The sequence below is a fragment of the Salmo salar genome, chromosome 22 (assembly GCF_965601325.2).
Source record: "Salmo salar chromosome 22, fSalSal1, whole genome shotgun sequence".
In the NCBI taxonomy this organism is placed as follows: domain Eukaryota; kingdom Metazoa; phylum Chordata; class Actinopteri; order Salmoniformes; family Salmonidae; genus Salmo; species Salmo salar.
The window spans coordinates 51,411,174-51,434,158 of record NC_138312.1 but is presented as its reverse complement, the minus strand read 5'-3'; the positions used below and the strand labels follow the sequence as shown (position 1 = coordinate 51,434,158).

Below are 22,985 nucleotides of genomic sequence, written 5' to 3'. Positions count from 1 at the left end.
TATGAACTGAGCTTCATTATCCTGTTAGAGAGAAGAGACTGCAGCGGGGCAATGTGGATGACTGGTGTCCTCGTATGTTCTACAACTGCAGTTTTAATGGGAAACTTATCCCTTCCTCAGCTTTTCGAAAAAACTGCTTGAGCACTGCTTTGCCTTCAGAAAGTATTCAAACCCCTTGACTTAAGCCACATTTTGTTATGTTACAGCCTGAATTCAAAATGGATTAAATATACTTTTTGCCCACCCATCTACACACAATACCCCATAATGACAAAGTGAAAACATGTTTTAGAAATGTTTGCAAATGTATAATCTCATTTACATAAGTATTCCCACCCCTGAGTCAATACTTTGTAGAAGCACCTTCAGCAGCGATTACAGCTGTGAGTTTTTCTGGATATGTCTCTAAGAGCTTTCCACACCTGGATTGCGCAACATTTGCCCATTATTCTTTTCAAAACTCTTCAATCTCTGTCAAATTGGTTGTTGATCATTGCTAGACAACCATTTTCATATCTTGCCATAGATTTTCAAGCAGTCAATGAGCAAAAGTGCCCTCTTTGGCCTTGTGGGTGGAATGTTATTCATATTTTTCCGAATTTAATCATTAATAAAGATTATTTAGAAAACCTGACGAAATTGTGGTATTTCTATGTCAAACAGTTTTGTTATATTTTAGTCTTCTGTGATGTATATAAAGTGTAATATTGGGATGCAAACTCAAAATTGAATAAATGTCAACTCAATATGTTTGTTCCTCTCTGGCAACTGAGTTTGGAAGGACGCCTGTATCTTTGTAGTGACTTGGGTGTATTGATACACCATCCAAAGTGTCATTAATAACTTCACAATGCTCAAAGGGATATTCAATGTCTGTTAATTTATTTTTTTACCCATCTACCAATAGGTGCCCTTCTTTGCGAGGCATTGGAAAACCACACTGGTCTTTGTGGTTGGATCTGTGTTTGAAATTCACTGCTCCATTGAGGGACCTTACAATTATCTGTATGTGTGAGGTACAGAGATGAGGTAGTCATTCAAAAATCATGTTAAACACTATTATTGTACACAGAGTGAGTCAATGCAACTTATGTGACTTGTTAAGCACATTATTTTCTCTTGAACTTATTTAGGCTTGCTATAACAAAGGGGTTGAATACTTGACTCAAGACATTTCAGCTTTTCATTTTTAATTAATTTGTGAGGATTTAGAAAAACATAATTCCCCTTTGACATTATGGGGTATTGGGTATAGGCCAGTAACACAACATCTCTATTTAATCCATTTTAAATTCAGGCTGTAACACAACAAATTGTGGAATAAGTCAAAGGGTGTGAATAGTTTCTGAAGTGCCCACCTGAATTATTGGCACCCTAGGTAAATATTAACAAAAAAGGCTGTGAAAAATGTCATTGTTGTTTCTCAGCTTGATCTGGCACTCCAAATATCACATGACTTTAGCATTTTAAGTTAAAATTGTTCAAATAAAATACAATTGTCATCAATAAATAATTATTTAGTTCAAAAACATGCATGTCACAATTATTGGCACCCCTGCATTTAGTACTTTGTGCACCCCCCCTCCCTTTGCCAAGATAACAGCTCTGAGTCGTCTCATATAATGCTTGATGAGGTGGGAGAACACACCCTCCCTTTTCCAAGATAACAGCTCTGAGTCGTCTCCTATAATACTTGATGAGGTGGGAGAACACACCCTCCCTTTTCCAAGATAACAGCTCTGAGTCGTCTCCTATAATACTTGATGAGGTGGGAGAACACACCCTCCCTTTTCCAAGATAACAGCTCTGAGTCGTCTCCTATAATGTTTGATGAGGTGGGAGAACACATAGAAAGAGATTTGAGACCATCCTCCATACAGAAACTCTAGATCCTTCAGAGTCCTTGGTACTCCTTGGTACCGCCGAAATTGTTGCAACCCCTATTACTAGCCTGTTCAATCTCTCTTTCGTGTCATCTCAGATCCCCAAAGATTGGAAAGCTGCCACGGTCATCCCCCTCTTCACAGGGGGAGACACTCTAGACCCAAACTGCTACAGACCTACAGTTGAAGTCGGAAGTTTACATACACCTTAGCCAAATATATTTAAACTCCTCAGTTTTTCACAATTCCTGACATTTAATCCTAGTAAAAATTCCCTGTTTTAGGATCACCACTTTATTTTAAGAATGTGAAATGTCAGAATAATAGTAGAGAGAATGATTTATTTCAGCTTTTATTTCACATTCCCAGTGGGTCAGAAGTTTACATACACTCAATTAATATTTGGTAGCATTGCCTTTAAATTGTTTAACTTGGGTCAAACGTTTCCGGTAGCCTTCCACAAGCTCCCACAATAAGTTGGGTGAATTTTGGCCCATTCCTCCTGACAGAGCTGGTGTAACTGAGTCAGGTTTGTAGACCTCCTTGCTCGCAGACACTTTTTCAGTTATACCCACACATTTTCTATAGGATTGAGGTCAGGGCTTTGTGACGGCCACTCCAATACCTTGACTTTGTTGTCCTTAAGACATTTTGCCACAGCTTTGGAAATATGCTTGGGGTCATTGTCCATTTGGAAGACCCATTTGCGACCAAGCTTTAACTTCCTGACTGATGTCTTGAGATGTTGCTTCAATATATCCACATAATATTCCCTCCTCATGATGTCATCTATTTTGGGAAGTGCATCAGTCCCTCCTGCAGCAAAGCATCCCCACAACATGATGCTGCCACCCCCGTGCTCTATGGTTGGGATAGTGTTTTTCGGCTTGCAAGCCTCCCCCTTTTTCCTCCAAACATAACGATGGTCATTATGGCCAAACAGATCTATTTTTGTTTCATCAGACCAGAGGACATTTCTCCAAAAAGTACAATCTTTGTCCCCATGTGCAGTTGCAAACCGTAGTCTGGCTTTTTTATGGCGGTTTTGGAGCAGTGGCTTCTTCCTTGCTGAGCGGACTTTCAGGTTATGTCGATATAGGACTTGTTTTACTGTGGATATAGATACTTTTGTACCTGCTTCCTCCAGCAACTTCACAAGGTCCCTTGCTGATGTTCTGGGATTGATTTGCACTTTTCGCACCAAAGTAAGTTCATCTCTAGGAGACAGAACGCTTCTCCTTCCTGAGCGGTATGATGGCTGCGTGGTCCCATGGTGTTTATACTTGCATACTATTGTTTGTACAGATGAACGTGGTACCTTCAGGCATTTGGAAATTGCTCCCAAGAATGAACCAGACTTGTGGAGGTCTACAATGTTTTTCTGGGGTGTTGGCTGATTTCTTTTGATTTTCCCATGATGTCAAGCAAAGAGGCACTGAGTTTGAATGTAGGCCTTGAAATACATCCACAGGTACACCTCCAATTGACTCAAATGATGTCAATTAGCCTCTTAGAAGCTTCTAAAGCCATGACATCATTTTCTGGAATTTTCCAAGCTGTTTAAAGGCACAGTCAACTTAGTGTATGTAAACTTCTGACCTCCTGGAATTGTTATAAAGTGAATTATAAGTGAAATAATCTGTCTGTAAACAATTGTTGGAAAAATTACTTGTGTCATGCACAAAGTAGATGTCCTAACCGACTTGCCAAAACTCTAGTTTTTTAACATGAAATTTGTGGAGTGGTTGAAAAACGAGTTTTAATGACTCCAACCTAAGTGTATGTTAACTTCCGACTTCAACTGTATATCTATCCTACCCTGCATTTATAAGGTCTTCGAAAGCCAAGTTAACAAACAGATCACCGACCATTTCGAATCCCACCGCACCTTATCCGCTATGCAATCTGGTTTCAGAGCTGGTCATGGGTGCACCTCAGCCACACTCAAGGTCCTAAACGATATCTTAACCGCCATCGATAAGAAACAATACTGTGCAGCCGTATTCATTGACCTGGCCAAGGCTTTCAACTCTGTCAATCACCGCATCCTCATCGGCAGACTCAATTGCCTTGGTTTCTCAAATGATTGCCTCGCCTGGTTCACCAACTACTTCTCTGATAGAGTTCAGTGTGTCAAATCGGCGGGCCTGTTGTCCGGGCCTCTGGCAGTCTCTATGGGGGTGCCACAGGGTTCAATTCTTGGGCCGACTCTTTTCTCTGTATACATCAATGATGTCGCTCTTGCTGCTGGTGAGTCTGATCCACCTCTACGCAGACGACACCATTCTGTATACTTCTGGCCCTTCTTTGGACACTGTGTTAACTACCCTCCAGACGAGCTTCAATGCCATACAACTCTCCTTCCGTGGCCTCCAACTGCTCTTAAATACAAGTAAAACTAAATGCATGCTCTTCAACCGATCGCTGCCTGCTCCTGCCCGCCTGTCCAGCATCACTACACTGGACGGTTCTGACTTAGAATATGTGGACAACTACAAATACCTAGGTGTCTGGTTAGACTGCAAACTCTCCTTCCAGACTCACATCAAACATCTCCAATCCAAAGTTAAATCTAGAATTGGCTTCCTATTTTGCGACAAAGCATCTTTCACTCATGCTGCCAAACATACCCTCGTAAAACTGACCATCCTACCGATCCTCAACTTCGGCGAAGTCATTTACAAAATAGCCTCCAATACCCTACTCAATAAATTGGATGCAGTCTATCACAGTGCCATCCGTTTTGTCACCAAAGCCCCATATACTACCCACCACTGCGACCTGTACGCTCTCATTGGCTGGCCCTCGCTTCATACTCGTCGCCAAACCCACTGGCTCCAGGTCATCTACAAGACCCTGCTAGGTAAAGTTCCCCCTTATCTCAGCTCGCTGGTCACCATAGCAGCACCCACCTGTAGCACGTGCTTCAGCAGGTATATCTCTCTGGTCACCCCCAAAGCCAATTCCTCCTTCGGCCGCCTCTCCTTCCAGTTCTCTGCTGCCAATGACTGGAACGAACTACAAAAATCTCTAAAACTGGAAACACTTATCTCCCTCACTAGCTTTAAGCACCAGCTGTCAGAGCAGCTCACAGATTATTGCACCTGTACATTGCCCATCTATAAATTAGCCCAAACTACTACCTCTTCCCCTACTGTATTTTTTATTTATTTATTTTGCTCCTTTGCACCCCATTATTTCTATTTCTACTTTGCACTTTCTTCCACTGCAAATTTACTTCGCCACCATGGCATTTTTGCCTTAACCGCCCTTATCTCACCTCATTTGCTCACATTGTATATGGACTTATTTTTTCTACTGTATTATTGACTGTTTTACTCCATGTGTAACTCTGTTGTATGTGTCATACTGCTTTGCTTTATCTTTGCCAGGTCGCAATTGTAAATGAGAACTTGTTCTCAACTAGCCCAACTGGTTAAATAAAGGTGGGGGAAAAAAATATATAGGGCCCTGCTTTAGACTGGGACCGGTTCCCTATATAGGGCCCTGCTTTAGACTGGGACCGGTTCCCTATATAGGGCCCTGCTTTGGACTGGGACCGGTTCCCTATATAGGGCCCTGCTTTAGACTGGGACCGGTTCCCTATATAGGGCCCTGCTTTGGACTGGGACCGGTTCCCTATATTGGGCCCTGCTTTGGACTGGGACCGGTTCCCTATATTAGGCCCTGCTTTGGACTGGGACCGGTTCCCTATATAGGGCCCTGCTTTGGACTGGGACCGGTTCCCTATATAGGGCCCTGCTTTGGACTGGGACCGGTTCCCTATGTAGGGCCCTGCTTTGGACTGGGACCGGTTCCCTATATAGGGCCCTGCTTTGGACTGGGACCGGTTCCCTATATAGGGCCCTGCTTTAGACTGGAGCACTATGGCCCTGGTAAAGTAATGCATTATAAAGGGATTGAGAATAGGGTGGCATTTGGGACACAACTTTTGTCATCATCTTTAATGCAGTGTTTGTCTGTGTCATGCTGCCTCACCCAAGCCCCTGTACTCCTGTATCCACCAACGATAACAGCTACACACCAGCTAGTGCACTTAGTAGCATGTTCCAGACCCCTGCATCGTAACAGAACACGGACGCTGTACACACAGCACTGTCTGAAAGACCCTTTATCACAGTAACAAGCAGAACAACAAAAAATGGCCGACTAAAATGGGAAACTTAAACCTCCAGTCAAACTGAGGTACTTCCTTCTTTCCTCCTCCTTCTGTGTTTGTCATTGGTTTAAATAATCACTTCCAACCAATCGTTGTTTATCATGGTCGTCGTTGGAACTGAAGGCTGTCTCAAATGTCCCGTCCATTTGATGGGAGTTATTCAAGCAGCATGTAATCTTCCCAAATGGCAATTCCATATAGTGCACTACTTTTGACGAGTGCCCTATGGGATCTAGTTCACTATATAGGGAACAAGGGTGCCATTTTGAAGACGTTTTTTTTTGAAAGGTAGGAAAGTGCCAGGTTGGTTAAAATGATATCAAGGATCTTTAGTTTTAGAAACAAAAAAAATCTGTTCTCTCTAGGGCTGACCCCATTTAGTTGACTGGTCGATTGTTGGGTCGATAGACTGTTGGTCGACCGAGAGATTCTTTAGTCAAGCAGTCGCAATTTTGACTTTTTTGCTGCACAAGCCAATTGGCTGATTCGTACCTGTCTCAGTCAGGTAGCCATGGGGATGGCATGGTACATCACTCTAAGAGGTGTCATACTGAAATAGTAAATGGTTGTATTATGCTAAAAAATAAATATCATTTTTTTATAACGTGCTCTTTCTCCTGCGTTAGATACGGTCGCTCTCTGCGGTTCTGAAACATAATCTTCAGTGCGCCTTTTCTTTATATTGCTATGTGCATAATAACAAAGTTAACATGCGTATTGAGATTGATAACCCAAGGTGGAGGCAGCAGAGATGAGGAAACAGGCCTAATTGTCTTAGAAAATTGAGGAGAGCGCAAACCCCAACTTAATTAGGTCTATAATCAATAGCCTAACTGTTGAATGTGCCTGGCTTTATGAGTCATATATCTACAGAAATAAGACAGATCCTCAATCTGTTGCATGTTTGTTTAATAGTGAGCACCAAGCCTCATGTAACGGCATAATGTTGGATAAAGCAATTTCACAGTTTCGGCTGTTTTTTTTAGATCTTTGCAATGCTGTAATAAAGGCTTTACTTTTTGTTTTCGTTAGAACAGACTGCTATTACGTATAATTTATTTAGTGTTTACACTGTTCCAAACAGGCGCAAGAATATTGTAATCTGGGATAGGATTAAGTAATCCTTCTAACCCTCCCCCCCAAAAAAGATATAGATGTACTATTGTAAAGTGGTTGTTCCACTGGATATCATATGGTGAATGCACCAATTTGTAAGTCGCTCTGGATAAGAGCGTCTGCTAAATGACGTAAATGTAATGTAAATGTATGATTTTTCAACGCCGATGCCGATTATTGGAGGACCCCAAAAAAAAGCCGATACCGATTAATCGGACAATTTTTATTTGATTTATTTATTTGTAATAATGACAATTACAGGAATACTGAATGAACACTTATTTTAACTTAATATAATACATCAATAAAATCAATTTAGTCTCAAATAAATAATGAAACATGTTCAATTTTGTTTAAATAATGCAAAAACAAAGTGTTGGAGAAGAAAGTAAAAGTGCAATATGTGCCATGTAAGAAAGCTAACGTTTAAGTTCCTTGCTCAGAACATGAGAACATATGAAAGCCGGTGGTTCCTTTTAACATGAGTCTTCAATATTCCCAGGTAAGAAGTTTTAGGTTCTAGCTATAATAGGAATTATAGGACTATTTCTCTCTATACGATTTGTATTTCATATATCTTTGACTATTTGATGTTCTTATAGGCACTTTAGTATTGCCAGTGTAACAGTAAGGCTTCCGTCCCTCTCCTCGCTCCTACCTGGGCTCGAACCAGGAACACATCGACAACAACAGCCACCCTCGAAGCAGCGTTCCCCATGCAGAGCAAGTGATGTTTGAAACTCTATTAGCGCGCACCCCGCTAACTAGCTAGCCATTTCACATGGGTTACACCAGCCTAATCTCGGGAGTTGATAGGCTTGAAGTCATAAACAGCGCAATGCTTGAAACATTGCGAAGAGCTGCTGGCAAAACGCACATAAGTGCTGTTTGAATGAATGCTTACGAGCCTGCTGGTGCCTACCATCGCTCAGTCAGACTGCTCTATCAAATCATAGACTTAATTATAACATAATAACACACAGAAATACGAGCCTTAGGTCATTAATATGGTCGAATCCGGAAACTATCACGTTTATTCTTTCAGTGAAATACGGAACCGTTCCGTATTTATCTAACGGGTGGCATCCATAAGTCTAAATATTCCTGTTACATTGCACAACCTTCAATGTTATGTCATAATTACGTAAAATTGTGGCAAATTAGTTCGCAACGAGCCAGGCGGCCCAAACTGTTGCATATACCCTGACTCTTCGTGCAATGAACGCAAGAGAAGTGACACAATTTCAGCTGGTTAATATTGCCTGCTAACCTGGATTTCTTTTAGCTAAATATGCAGGTTTAAAAATATATACTTCTGTGTATTGATTTTAAGAAAGGCATTGATGTTTATGGTTAGGTACATTCGTGCAACGATTGTGGTTTTTCGCAAATGCGCGTTTGTTAAATCATCCCCCGTTTGGCGAAGTCGCCTGTCTTTGTTAGGAAGAAATAGTCTTCACACAATTCGCAACGAGCCAGGCGGCCCAAACTGCTGCATATACCCTGACTCTGTTGCAAGATAAGTGACACATTTTCCCTAGTTAAAAGAAATTCATGTTAGCAGGCAATATTAACTAAATATGCAGGTTTAAAAATATATACTTGTGTATTGATTTTAAGAAATGCATTGATGTTTATGGTTGGAGCAACATGTACCTAAGCGATTATATGGAACGCAGGACAGGCTAGATAAACTAGTAATATCATCAACCATGTGTAGTTAACTAGTGATTATGATTGATTGATTGTTTTTTATAAGATAAGTTTAATGCTAGCTAGCAACTTACCTTGGCTTCTTACTGCATTCGCGTAACAGGCAGGCTCCTCGTGGAGTGCAATGTAAAGCAGGTGGTTAGAGCGTTGGACTAGTTAACCGTAAGGTTGCAAGATTGAATCCCCGAGCTGACAAGGTAAAAATCTGTCATTCTGCCCCTGAACAAGGCAGTTAACCCACCATTCCTAGGCCGTCATTGATAATAAGAATGTGTTCTTAACTGACTTGCCTAGTTAAATAAAGGTGTAAAAAAAAAATTGCAAAATTCGGCCTAATTGGTGTCTAAAAATACCGATTTCCGATTGTTATGAAAACTTGAAATCGGCCCTAATTAAACGGCCATTCCGATTAATCGGTCGACCTCTAGTCAGTAGTTTTGGAGACTTGGTGACCCCAAGATGTTATCAACTTATGCAATTCTCCAACTGTGATCCTTGAAGAATTATTTTTGCCACTTGAACCATCCTTCTCATTGTGCGTGGAGGCAAAATACACTCGCTTCATCACAGCTCCAGTTGTTTTAAATATCTTAATTATTGCCCTAATAGTGGAGATGGGTATTTTGAGGCGTGTTGCTATCTCTATATAGCCATTGCCTGATTTGTGAAGGTCAACAACATTTTGTCTCATTTCACTTGTGTGTTCTCAGGCCTTTCCCATGTTGATGGATGACTAAGGGAGTTTAGTGTGTCACCTCATATTTATACCCCAGTGAATAAGGAAGTCATGGATTACCACTTAAGAGTTCCTAAAGACTCAGTTGAACTTTAAAAAGTAAAATATTAATCAGAATATACATCAATTAGATTTTGTTCATAAGAATTTCTAGGGTGCCAATAATTTATTTAACAATTTGGAAGATTACATTTTGTTCACAGCCTTTTTTGTTCATACTGTATTTACCTATGGTGCCAAAAATTCAGGAGGGCACAGTATATATTGTTAGTATGTATGTGTTGGGCTTTATAAATTGTTTACTTGTATGTGTTGGGCTTTAGCTGAGATTATTCTTTACACAGTCAAGTGTATTTGTCCAGGCTTTAATTGTTCCTAGAGTAGCACCATTTATTCTCACTGTGGATAATTCTTATGGTATAACTTCTAACAGGAACTGGATCCACTGCAGTATTGGGAGAGAGTGAGGTGACCCAATATTTGTTTTGCATGGTGCTGCCAGTAATAATCATCATTAAATAACATAGTAGATGCAAAGCATTGAATATTTACATTCATGCACGTTGAAATTAATTTTGAACACTTTGTCCTAGAAACATTTAACTGCAGGGCATCCCACATCATATGAAGGAATGTGCCTACCTAATTTAGGAGACACAGTCAACAGTTGGGAGTTGGGGCCAATTTAATTGTAAAACGTTTTCTTGCTGTTAAATACAGTCTGTGAACAAACTTAAAATGCATAGGTTGATGGTTCGAATTACAGGATGCCAAGGTCATATTTTATATATATATATATATCTCGAGGGAGAGAGAGATCAGATATATATATATATGAGAGAGATCAGTCCTTTTTGGGAGCCCAGATAATTTATTTATAAATCCCATCATTTGATGGTTCGGTACATATGAAAAGCATTTTCTCAATCACAAATATTCATACCACTTTGAACTGTCCATAAATAAAGATCCCTGTAAACAGTAGTGTCGTTTCAAGCAATTTATTATAGTTAGAAGGAGAACAGCGTCTTATCTTCTCATTCTGCAGCATAAATCCGACTGACCACCGACTGTCACAGTGCAGCACAAGTGAAAAATGAAAACTACTTTGAAATCCCGGCACGGAGTTTTTTACCTGACTGGAATAGTTGGATCAAATATAAAATGGGAAATAGAGTTCTTATTGTTGTCCACTGTACAATATCGAGCATGTGAGCTCAGAGATGTGAAATTGTGCACTAAAATCAAATTATGGAATTTTCACAATGCCCTCAAATGACATAATTTCCAAGCATTCCAAAGGAGCGTGTTGACTGGTTGCCTCCTTTAGTGTTATATCAAGGTTACAAAATCTAACCTTACCAAAATATTATTGCAGATCATTTGATGATGTATTTAGCTGTTGTATAATGAAAGGTTTGGAAAAACAGGAAAAAACCTTTGCGTGTCACCTTTAAGCCCTAGGAAAAAGCCTGTAGACCACCATATTTCATATTCACATCCCTTCTCCATTAAGAGAGGGGCACACACTTAGACCGGTAACCGTCTGGTTTATACTTTGTATGCGAAGCGAACCGTGTTCCTTTAAGATGAACTGAACCGATGCCATATGCTTTACTTTGCAGGTGGGAAAGAGAATAAAATGCCTATTCTCATCTCGAAGATCTTCAAAGGGTTGGCTGCTGACCAGACGGAGGCCCTGTACGTGGGCGACGCCATCCTTTCGGTCAATGGCTCTGACCTCCGGGAGGCCACACACGATGACGCCGTGCAGGCTCTGAAGAAGACGGGCAAGGAGGTCATCCTAGAGGGTAAGCACCACCAGGAAGTTTGCCAGGCCGGGGTTCCAAGAAATGTTCTAGCATGACCAAGTCGATTATCGACCAAAAGGTCGCTGGTGTAGAGGTTCAAACCCAGCATTGCATGCCATGAGGTAGATTGCTTCTCCTTCAGTGGATTAGAAGCAAGATGAACTGTAAGTAAGTGAACAGTAAGTAACTTTGGATAGAAGTAGCGAACAACTTCCAAGAAATAGAAATGTCTCACCTCGAGGAAAAGCCTCTTAGCACACTGAGATAGAGCCGGGCTGTAGAGGGGGGGTTACAGATGTAGGATCTTCATTTGATCACCCTGTTTGTTGCAGGATAACTTGTAGTGTTACATTTTTGTAGTGTATTTGAGGTTTAAAAAGGCTTCTGAAGTTTGTAAATGTCATATTTATCAACCCCTAGAAAAATGTCCATTAATTATAATCCACATAATAATTCACATTTTCTGTTGCTGCAGGATTAATTTTCTGCTGCAGCAAAATGGCTCAAATTAAAATCCTACATTTGTATCAGAGTCGATCCTATTGAACCAAAAATAATGGCTGCTGCAAATCCCATCACAACCCATCAAATGCCCCATTGAAACTAGCTAAAATGAGAACTTCTGGGCTGCCGGTCGGCACTGCAGGGGATCAATGTGCAGAAAGTCCTGGAGGTGGTCATGTAGGTGGTCACTGCTCTCTGTCAGTCAGCCAGGCCAGGCAGCTCCAGCAGCAGGCGAAGGGAAACGGACAGTGTTGAATGTGAGATAAGGTCTTTAACTGAGATCAATAGAAGGCTTGCATGTTGTCCATTGATTGCATCACAGGTGTTCTGTGACTCCCAATATTTTATGTGCGTAATGAATGTGCACATCATTGGACAGGTCTGTTATTCTACCCTCTACAAAAGGGACTTATGCTGTGCTCTAGAAGGAAGCACAATATCAACAGTGAATTTCTGTAGCGTTAAGTTAGGCTGTTGACCACCAACTTCTCCAGTACTGTCCAGATGGCCCTCTGAGACACGCATACAGTAGACGGATACACCAGTTTATTAATGTGAGGCGGGTTAGCTTGCTGGCACACAAATCCACAGCGCTCCACAGCCAGCTAGGCCGGGGAAATCCCTCTAAATCCCTCTGCCCTGTCAACACCGGAGCAGAAAAGGATCAGGCAGCTCATCCAACAGACCTGTGATCCATAATGTCAGAAATCATTTCATGGGTTACTCACCCTGAGGAGCGGATTTGGCAGGAAACAAGTCGAGAGGCTTTGGGACTTTGCTGAGGGGGAGGTTATTGAGAGGCTTCTGTTGTGTCTAGGAGTGCCCCAGCATTCTCCAACAGTTTCTAAACAACAGCGCTAAGCCTGAGGTAGTTTGGTTGTCTGATCTCAAGGCAACATGGTGTTGTATTGACTACTTTGTCCATAGTTACACCTGTGATAACCTTATGACTTCCAGAACATGGACAAGAGAAGTACTCTCACACTGTCTCTGTTCTCCTGTCTTAACAACTTAGTTGAAGATGTGTGAGTATTTTTCTTTATTTTCTATTGAAAAATTGATTGCATTTTGAAACTTGATATGTGTTGACTTCCATTACGCCCCTTCGTCGGTGATTGGCCAACAGTAGGGGTGGGAAATATGGACGGGATACTTCAATGAAGTGTTTGCTGTCATTCAACGAGAAAGACAAGAGTGCAGCCAATGATTTATATAAAGACGAGAGTGCAGCCAATGATGTATATAAACCCTGGATTGTTGATGTTATGTATTGAGACGCTTTGAAGCCACCAGTCAGCCATATTGGCACTCCTCAGAAAAGCAGCCTTCCATAGGAATTAATGGAATTCTACAGTATTTTATTGAAATATTTGAAGGACAAAATTACATGTATTTAAGTATTTTTTGATTGTAGTGGGAACAGTAACATTAGTACTTTGTAATATAAATATATATATACAGTTGAAGTCGGACGTTTACATACACCTTAGCCAAATACATTTAAACTCAGTTTTTCACAATTCATGACATTTAATTCTAGTAAAAATTCCCTATTTTTGGTCAGTTAGGATCACCACTTTATTTTAAGAATGTGAAATGTCAGAATAATAGTAGAGAGTGATTTATTTCAGCTTTTATTTCTTTCATCACATTCCCAGTGGGTCAGAAGTTTACATGCACTCAATTAGAATTTGGTAGCATTTCCTTTAAATTGTTTAACTTGGATCAAATGTTTTGGGTAGCCTTCCACAAGCTTCCCACAATAAGTTGGGTGAATTTTGTCCCATTCCTCCTGACAGAGCTGGTGTAACTGAGTCAGGTTTGTAGGCCTCCTTGCTCGCACACGCTTTTTCAGTTCTGCCCATAAATTTTCTATAGGATTGAGGTCAGGGCTTTGTGATAGCCACTCCAATACCTTGACTTTGTTGTCCTTAAGCCATTTTGCCACAACTTTGGAAGTATGCTTGGGGTCATTGTCCATTTGGAAGACCCATTTGCGACCAAGCTTTAACATCCTGACTGATGTCTTGAGATGTTGCTTCAATATATCCACATAATTTTCCTCCTCATGATGCCATCTATTTTGTGAAGTGCACCAGTCCCTCCTGCAGCAAAGCACCTCCACAACATGATGCTGCCACCCCCGTGCTTCACGGATGGGATGGTGTTTTTCGGCTTGTAAGCCTCCCTCTTTTTCCTCCAAACATGACGATGGTCATTATGGCCAAACAGTTCTATTTTTGTTTCATCAGACCAGAGGACATTTCTCCAAAAAGTACGATCTTTGTCCCCATGTGCAGTTGCAAACCGTAGTCTGGCTTTTTTATGGTGGTTTTGGAGCAGTGGCTTCTTCCTTGCTGAGTGGCCTTTCAGGTTATGTTGATATAGGACTCGTTTTACTGTGGATAAAGATACTTTTGTACCTGTTTCCTCCAGCATCTTCACAAGGTCCTTTGCTGTTGTTCTGGGATTGATTTGCACTTTTCGCACCAAAGTACGTTCATCTCTAGGAGACAGAACGCGTCTCCTTCCTGAGCGGTATGATGGCTGCTTGGTCCCATGGGGTTTATACTTGCGTACTAATGTTTGTACAGATGAACGTGGTACCTTCAGGCATTTGGAAATTGCTCCCAAGGATGAACCAGACTTGTGGAGGTCTACAATTGTTTTTCTGAGGTCTTGGCTGATTTCTTTTGATTTTCCCATGATGCCAAGCAAAGAGGCACTGAGTTTGAAGGTAGGCCTTGAAATACATCCACAGGTATACCTCCAATTGACTCAAATGATGCCAATTAGCCTAACAGAAGCTTCTAAAGCCATGACATCATTTTCTGGAATTTTCCAAGCTGTTTAAAGGCACAGTCAACTTAGTGTATGCAAACTTCTGCCCACTGGAAGTGTATGTAAACTTCTGCCCACTGGAATTGTGATACAGTGAATTCTCAGTGAAATAATATGTCTGTAAACAATTGTTTGAAAAATTACTTGTGTCATGCACAAAGTAGATGACCTAACCGACTTGCCAAAACTTTAGTTTGTTAACAAGATATTTGTGAAGTGGTTGAAAAACGAGTTTTAATGACTCTAACCTAAGTGTATGTAAGCTTCCGACTTCAACTGTATATACACACACAGTGCATTCGGGAAATTATTCAGACCCCTTGACTTTTTCCACAGTTTGTTATGTTACAGCCTTATTCTAAAAATGATTTAAAAAAATGTTTTGCTCTATTCATCTATCCCTCGGTCCTGACTAGTCTCCCAGTCCCTGCCGCTGAAAAACATCCCCACAACATCATGCTGCCACCACCATGCTTCACCGTCCTCCAGACGTGATGCTTGGAATTCAGGTCAAAGATGGTCTGAGAGACTTTAGGTGCCTTTTGGCAAACTCCAAGCGGGCTGTCACGTGCCTTTTACTGAGGAGTGGCTTCCGTCTGGCCACTACCGTAAAGACCTGATTGGTGGAGTGCTGCAGAGATGGTTGTCCGTCTGGAAGGTTCTCCCATCTCCAAAGAGGAACTCTGGAGCTCTGTCAGAGTAACCATTGCGCTCTTGGTCACCTCCCTGACCAAGGACCTTCTCCCCCGATTGCTCAGTTTGGCCGGGAGACCAGCTCTAGGAAGAGTCTTGGTGGTTCCAAACTTCTTCCATTTAAGAATGATGGAGGCCACTGTGTTCTTCAGGACCTTCAATTCTGCAGAAATGTTTTGGTACCCTTCCCCAGATCTGTGCCTCAACACAATCCTGTGTCTGAGCTCTACGGACAATTCCTTCGACCTCATGGCTTGGTTTTTGCACTGTTAATTGTGTGACCTTATATAGACAGGTGTGTGCCTTTCCAAATCATGTCCAATCAATTGAATTTACCACAGGTGGACTCCAATCAAGTTGTAGAACCATCTGAAGGATGATCAATGGAAATAAGATGCACTTTAGCTCATTTTTCGAGTCTCAATGCAAAGGGTCTGAATACTTATATAAATAAGGTATTTCTGTTTTTTATTTAAAAAAATGAAACATTATGGGGTATTGTGTGTAGATTGATGAGTTCTATTTTTTAAATTCAATTTTAGAATTGGGCAGTAACGTAACAAAATGTGGAAAAAGTCAAGGGTTCTGAATACTTTCCGAATGCTATCTATGTATGTATGTGTGTATATGTGTGTGTGTGTGTGTGTGTGTGTGTGTTTAATACAATTTACAATTATGCATTAAGGTGTCTGTAATAGAATAAATGAGGGGGGAAAAAATGTAGACATTTATAAATGCTTCTCTATAGCTTCCAAAGTATTTTTACATTGTTGGAGGAGTGCCAAGATGGAGGCGTGTGGTTTCAAAACAGCGCCCCCTGTCAGTCATCAAATGTACGTTGTGTATATACAAAAGTATGTGGACACCCCTTCAAATTAGTCAGAGTCTTTTAAGGGAGTGTGCGAGAGCACTCATTTGGTTTGCCTAGCCGAGTTCGGCTAGGGGCCAGCTGAACTGAAGCATGCTGACGGCTTAAAGAGAGAGAGACATTCGGACATTGCAGCAGCAGGCAGGCCTATAAAATATGATGGAGATTAGGCAAATAACTAGGTAGCCAATTCAAGACATACACTACATAGCCATGTCCAAAAGTACGCGAACGGCTAGGAGCAACAAAGGCTCAGCCGTGAAGTGATAGGCCACGCAAGCTCACAGAACAGGACCGTCGAGTGCTGAAGTGTGTAGCGTGTAAAAATGTGTCTGTCCTCGGTTGCAACACTCACTACCGACTTCCAAGCTGCCTCTGGAAGCAACATCAGCACAATAACTGTTCATCGGGAGCTTCATGAAATGGGTTTCCATGGCTGAGCAGCCGAACACAAGCCTAAGATCACCATGCGCAATACCAAGCTTTGGCTGGAGTGGTGTAAAGCTTGCCGCCATTGGACTCGTTCTCTGGAGTGATGAATTACACTTCACCATCTGGCAGTCTAAAGGACGAATCTGGGTTTGGTGAATGCCAGGAGAATGCTACCTGTCCGAATGCATAGTACCAACTGTAAAGTTTGGTGGAGGAGGAATAATGGTTTGGGGCTGTATTTCATGGTTCGGGCTTGGCCCCTTAGTTCTAGTGAAGGGAAATCTTAACACATACATAGACATTCTAGACAATTCCTGTTTCAGCATCACAATGCCCCCGTGCGAGGTCCGTACAGAAATGTTTTGTTGAGATTTGTATGGAAGAACTTGACTGGCCTGCACAAAGCCCTGACCTCAACCCCATCGAACGCCTTTGGGATGAATTGTAACGCCAACTGCGAACCAGGCCTAATTCGCCCAAAATGACTTGAATGGGATTTTTGCCACAAATGCAAAAATCTTAGCATTAGGAAACAGTGCCAGGGAACTAAACCAATGCATGTCATACCTTGTCCATTGACTGCTTTCAGGGTAAGGAAACCAGTAAGTTATTTTGTAATTTGGGTGAACTATCCCTTTAAGTTACAACATATATCTCTATTTTGAGCCTGTTGTATGTTACTTTAGATTATTGCACTTTATGTTCATAATAATATTGAATGATTGTGCAGGGCATAATGGACATGAACATATTTAAGGAGTGTAGAGGTAAAGGCTCTTCAGTATTCCTGGCATCCCTCCAATGGAATAATCAATCTCCAACTGGGTGACACAAACACCTTAGAAGGTCAGATACATATAACAGCAAAACATCACCGCTTAAATCGTAAAACTGCAGCAGGCTTTCATTTCTTATCTGAACTTACTGTGTGTGTGTGTGTGTGTGTGTGTGTGTGTGTGTGTGTGTGTGTGTGTGTGTATATGTATGTATGACAGAGAGAGAGTGAACAAGATGGAGAAGGCGGGCAGCACCTGATATGGTCATACTTTACACAATGTGTCTGTACGAGTCGAAAGTTTGGACACACCTACTCATTGAAGGGTTTTTCTTAATTTTTTTACTATTTTCTACATTGTAGAATAATGGTGATAAACATCAAATGAAATAAATAACACATGGAATCATGTAGTAACCAAAAAAGTGTTAAAGAATCTAAAATATATTTTGAATTCTTTAAGTAGCCACCCTTTGCCTTGATGACAGCTTTGCACACACTTGGCAATCTTTCAACCAGCTTTTCCAACTGTCTTGAAGGAGTTCCCACATATGCTGAGCACTGTTGGCTGCTTTTCCTTCACTCTGCAGTCCAACTCATCCCAAACCATTTTAATTGTGTTTAGGTCGGGTGATTGTGGAGGCCAGGTCATCTGATGCAGCACTCCATCACTCTCCTTCTTGGTCAAATAGCCATTACACAGCCTGGAGGTGTGTTTAGGGTCATTGTCCTGTTGAAAAACAAATGATAGTCCCACTAAGCGCAAACCAGATGGGATGGCGTATTGCTACAGAATGCTGTGGTAGCCATGCTGGTTAATTGTGCCTTGAATTCTAAATAAATCACTGACAGTGTTACCAGCAAAGCACCATCACACCACCTCCTCCATGCTTCACGGTGGGAACCACACATGCGGAGATCATCCGTTCACCTACTCTGCGTCTCACAAAGACACGGCGGTTGGAACCAAAAATCTCAAATTTGGACTCATCAGACCAAAGGACAAATTTCCACCAATCTAATGTCCATTGCTTGTGTTTCTTGGCTCTTCTTCCCATTGGTGTCCTTTAGTAGTGGTTTCTTTGCGACTGCACTTCAGGAAACTTTCCAAGTTCTTGAAATTTTCCCAGATTGGCTGACCATCATGTCTTAAAGTAATGATGGCGTGTTGTTTCTCTTTGCTTATTTGAGCTGTTCTTTACATAATATGGACTTGGTCTTTCACCAAATAGGGCTATTCTCTGTATACCACCCCTACCTTGTCACAACACAACGGATTGGCACAAACACATTAAGAAGTAAAGAAATTCCACAAATTAACTTTTAACAAGGCACACTTGTTAATTGAAATGCATTCCAGGTGACTACCTCATGAAGCTGGTTGAGAGAATACCAAGAGTGTGCAAAGCTGTCATCAAGGCAAAGTGTTACTACTTTGAAGAATCTCTTTTTTGGTTACTAAATGATTCCATATATGTTATTTCATAGTTTTGATGTCTTCACTATTATTCTACAATGTAGAAAACAGTAAAAATAAAGGAAAACCCTTGAATGAATAGGTGTGTGTAAACTTTTGACTGGTAGTGTATATTGGATGTATATATTATAACATAAAACAATATAGAGAATAATTCATACTATTATATAGTATACTTTACTTTAATACTGTATAATAGCAGTTTGTCCTGTTCATTCCTATAACCTCTGGCTTGGAGGAGAGGTGCTCTAACAAAAAGCACTGAACCAACTTCGACCTGGTTAAGGCAACACTGCCACTGACACATATCTCAGCCTGGACTTCATTTGGATTCTGCCCTGAGAATGCACTCATCACTGCCCCTGGCCAACCATGCAGCATTCCCACACAGTGAGAGGGAACCAGGTGGGGAGGATGGCAGCATGCTCCCCAGGTCAACCGGAGCCTAACAGGGTGTCACAGAGGCTGGCTGGGTGGCGGAGAGGTGACACCGTGACATGGACAGGAGAGAGAAACTGTGTGTGTGTGCCTGTGCGAGTGTGTGTGCAAGCATGTTTTTGTGTGCATGCATACATTCTGCTTACAGCGTACATACAGCTTGCATGCACTGTGTGTACGTACGGTATGTGCAGTGTTTGATGTGTCTTGGTGGGGGGGGTAAGAGTACCGGCAGTGCACCATGTGCTGTGGCATGGGGCAGAATGGGATGTCTCTAGGGAAAGGTGATGAGCAGGAAGTAGCTCTTCCTAAACCCCACCAGACCAGGAATCATTTGCTCCGCATACTGTGTGTGGTATCTACATGGTCTACCTTCTGAAAAGGACACTCTACTGTATGTGGTATCTACATGGTCTACCGTCTGAAAAGGACACTCTACTGTGTGTGGTATCTACATGGTCTACCTTCTGAAAAGGACACTCTACTGTATGTGCTAATGAGAGAATAGGGCTGCCTCCTTAATTGTACCCTATTCTGGTCAAACGTTGTGCCTTATGTAGGCAATAGAATGCCATGTGGGACACAGTCTTACATGTATTAAGTAGAGACCAACAGATGGGGAAGGTTACATTGTAGCGAGAGAAAGTGCTGCAATCGCAGCACCGTTCCTCAACTATAAGCAAGGGTATTTTCTTAATGTCAGGCTAACTTTTGGTTGAATTTTACTGGACCAGTCTCTGGCCAACGGCAGTAAATCCATGGCTGAAATGTGCTGGTGCCCATTGCCAAGACATTTAACGAGGAACACTGGTCACGACTGACAGAGCGGCCCAGCCTGCCTGCCTGCACACAGAGCTAAGGGCCCTATAGTGCACTGATGCAGCAGGGTTTAGAGTAGTTACATGGTAGCCTGGTTGCCAGACTCTTATTGCCTGAGACAACTTTTCATGGTCTTATGATGGATCGTTGTTGAATACACACTACCGAGACAATCAGGGCAATGTTCAGTAGCAAACACTAGCCAATCGTTTTGAAACGGACAACGAAAATAAGCATTATTAATTGGACTAGCCTTTTACAGGTTCCTCCATGTTTTAAAGCATTTTCTGGTTGTAGTGCATGAAAAATCTCTTGTTGCTTGTTAATATTACGACTATTGATGAACATCAAATTGAAGTGCATCGTTCCAAGATCAAACTTACAACTGCATTTCTCTTCTTTGTGAGCTAAGCAACCTCTTTACGTATAGGGTTTTTCTACAGGGGATCAGTTCCTGACTTGAACTGTTTCAGTGCCATAAAAAGTCTATACACTTGAATATATACACAAAGTGCCTTCGGAAAGTATTCATACCTTTACTTATTTATTCCACATTTTGTTGTCTTACAGCCTGAATTCAAAATGGATTAAATATATGTTTTATTTCATCCATCTACACACAATAGCCCATAAGTGAAAACATGTTTTTAGAAATGTTTGCAAATTATATAAAAAATGTAATACAGAAATATCTTATTTACATAAGTATTCACACCCCTGAGTCAATACTTTGTAGAAGCATCTTTGGCAGCGATTACAGCTGGAGCTTTCCACACCTGGATTGTGCAACTTTTGCCGATCATTCTTTTAAAATTCTTCAAGCTCTGTCAAATGGGTTATTGATCATTTCTAGACAACCATTTTCAAGTCTTGCCATAGATTTTCAATTATGGCAAGAACAGCTCAAATAAGCAAAGAGAAACGACAGTCCATCATTACTTTAAGGCATGAAGGTCAGTCAATACGGAAAATGTGCAGTCAAAAACCATCAAGCGGTATGATTAAACTGTCTCTCATGAGGACCGCCACTGGAAAGGAAGACCCAGAGTTTCCTCTGCTGCAGAGGATAAGTTCATTAGAGTTACCAGCTTCAGAAATTGCGACCCAAATAAATTCTTCACAGAGTTCAAGTAACAGACACATCTCAACATCAACTGTTCAGGCCTTCATGGTTGAATTGCTGCAAAGAAACCACTACTAAAGGACACCAATAACAAGAAGAGACTTGCTTGGGCCAAGAAACACGAGCAATGGACATTACACCGGTGTAAATTTGTCCTTTGGTCTGGAGTCCAAATTGGAGATTTTTGGTTCCAACCGCCGTGTCTTTGTGAGACGTGGTGTGGGTGAAAGGATGATCTCCGCATGTGTGGTTCCCACTGTAAAGCATGGAGGAGGAGGTGCTATGGTGTGGGTATGCTTTGCTGGTGACACTGTCTGTGATTTATTTAGAATTCAAGTAACACTTAACCAGCATGGCTACCACAGCATTCTGCAGCGATACGCCATCCCATCTGGTTTGGGCTTAGTGGGACTATCATTTGTTTTTCAACAGGACAATGACCCAACACACCTCCAGGTTGTGTAAGGGCTATTTTACCAAGAAGGAGAGTGATGGAGTGCTGCATCAGATGACCTGGCCTCCACAATCCCCTGACCTCAACTACATTTAGATGGTTTGGGATGAGTCGGACCGTAGAGTGAAGGAAAAGCAGCCAACAAGTGCTCAGCATATGTGGGAACTCCTTCAAGACAGTTGGAAAAGCATTCCAGGTGAAGCTGGTTGAGCGAATGCCAAGAGTGTGCAAAGCTGTGATCAAGGCAATGGGTGGCTACTTTGAAGAATCTAAAATATATTTTGATTTGTTTAACACTTTTTTGGTTACTACATGATTCCATATGTGCTATTTCATAGTTTTGATGTCTACACTATTATTCTACAATGTAGAAAATAGTAAAAATAAAGAAAAACCCTTGAATGACTAGGTGTTCTAAAACGTTTGACCGGTAGTGTTAGTCAAAACTGTAACTCGGCCACTCAGGAACATTCACTTTCTTCTTGGTAAGCAACTCCAGTGTAGATTTGGCCTTGTGTTTTAGGTTATTGTCCTACTGAAAGGTGAATTCATCTCCCAGTGTCTTGTGGAAAGCAGACTAAACCAGGGTTTCCTCTAGGATTTTGCCTGTGCTTAGCTCCATTCTGTTTATTTTTAATCCTGAAAAACTCCCCAGACCTTAACGATTACAGGCATACCCATAACATGATGCAGCCACCACTATGCTTGAAAATATTGAGAGTGGTACTCAGTAATGTAATGTGTTGTATTGGATTTTCCACAAACATACCACTTTGTATTCTGGACATACAGTTCATTTATTTGCCACATTTTTTTTGCAGTATTACTTTAGTGCCGTGTTGCAAACAGGATACATGTTTTGTAATATTTGTATTCTGTACAGGCTTATTTTCACTCTGTCAATTAGGCTAGTATTATGGAGTAATTACAGTGTTCTTGGTCCATCCTCAGTTTTCTCCTATCACGGCCATTAAACTGTTTTAAAGTCACCATTGGCCTCACGGTGAAATCCCTGGGCGGATTTGTTTTATTTTTACCCATCTATCAATAGGTGCCCTTCTTTGCGAGGCATTGGAAAATCTCCCTGGTCTTTGTGGTTGAATCTGTATTTCAAATTCACTC

At 41.4% G+C, this 22,985-nt stretch overlaps 1 protein-coding gene across 1 annotated transcript in view; it reads left to right on the top strand.

The window, feature by feature from the left end:
• Positions 1–22,985, top strand: part of LOC106583661 (alpha-1-syntrophin) — a 70,823-nt gene that overhangs the window by 7,717 nt on the left and 40,121 nt on the right. Inside the window, exon 2 of the mRNA XM_014168116.3 lies at positions 11,254–11,439. Coding sequence (XP_014023591.2) covers positions 11,254–11,439 — 186 coding nt within the window. The remainder of the gene's footprint in view (positions 1–11,253; positions 11,440–22,985) is intronic.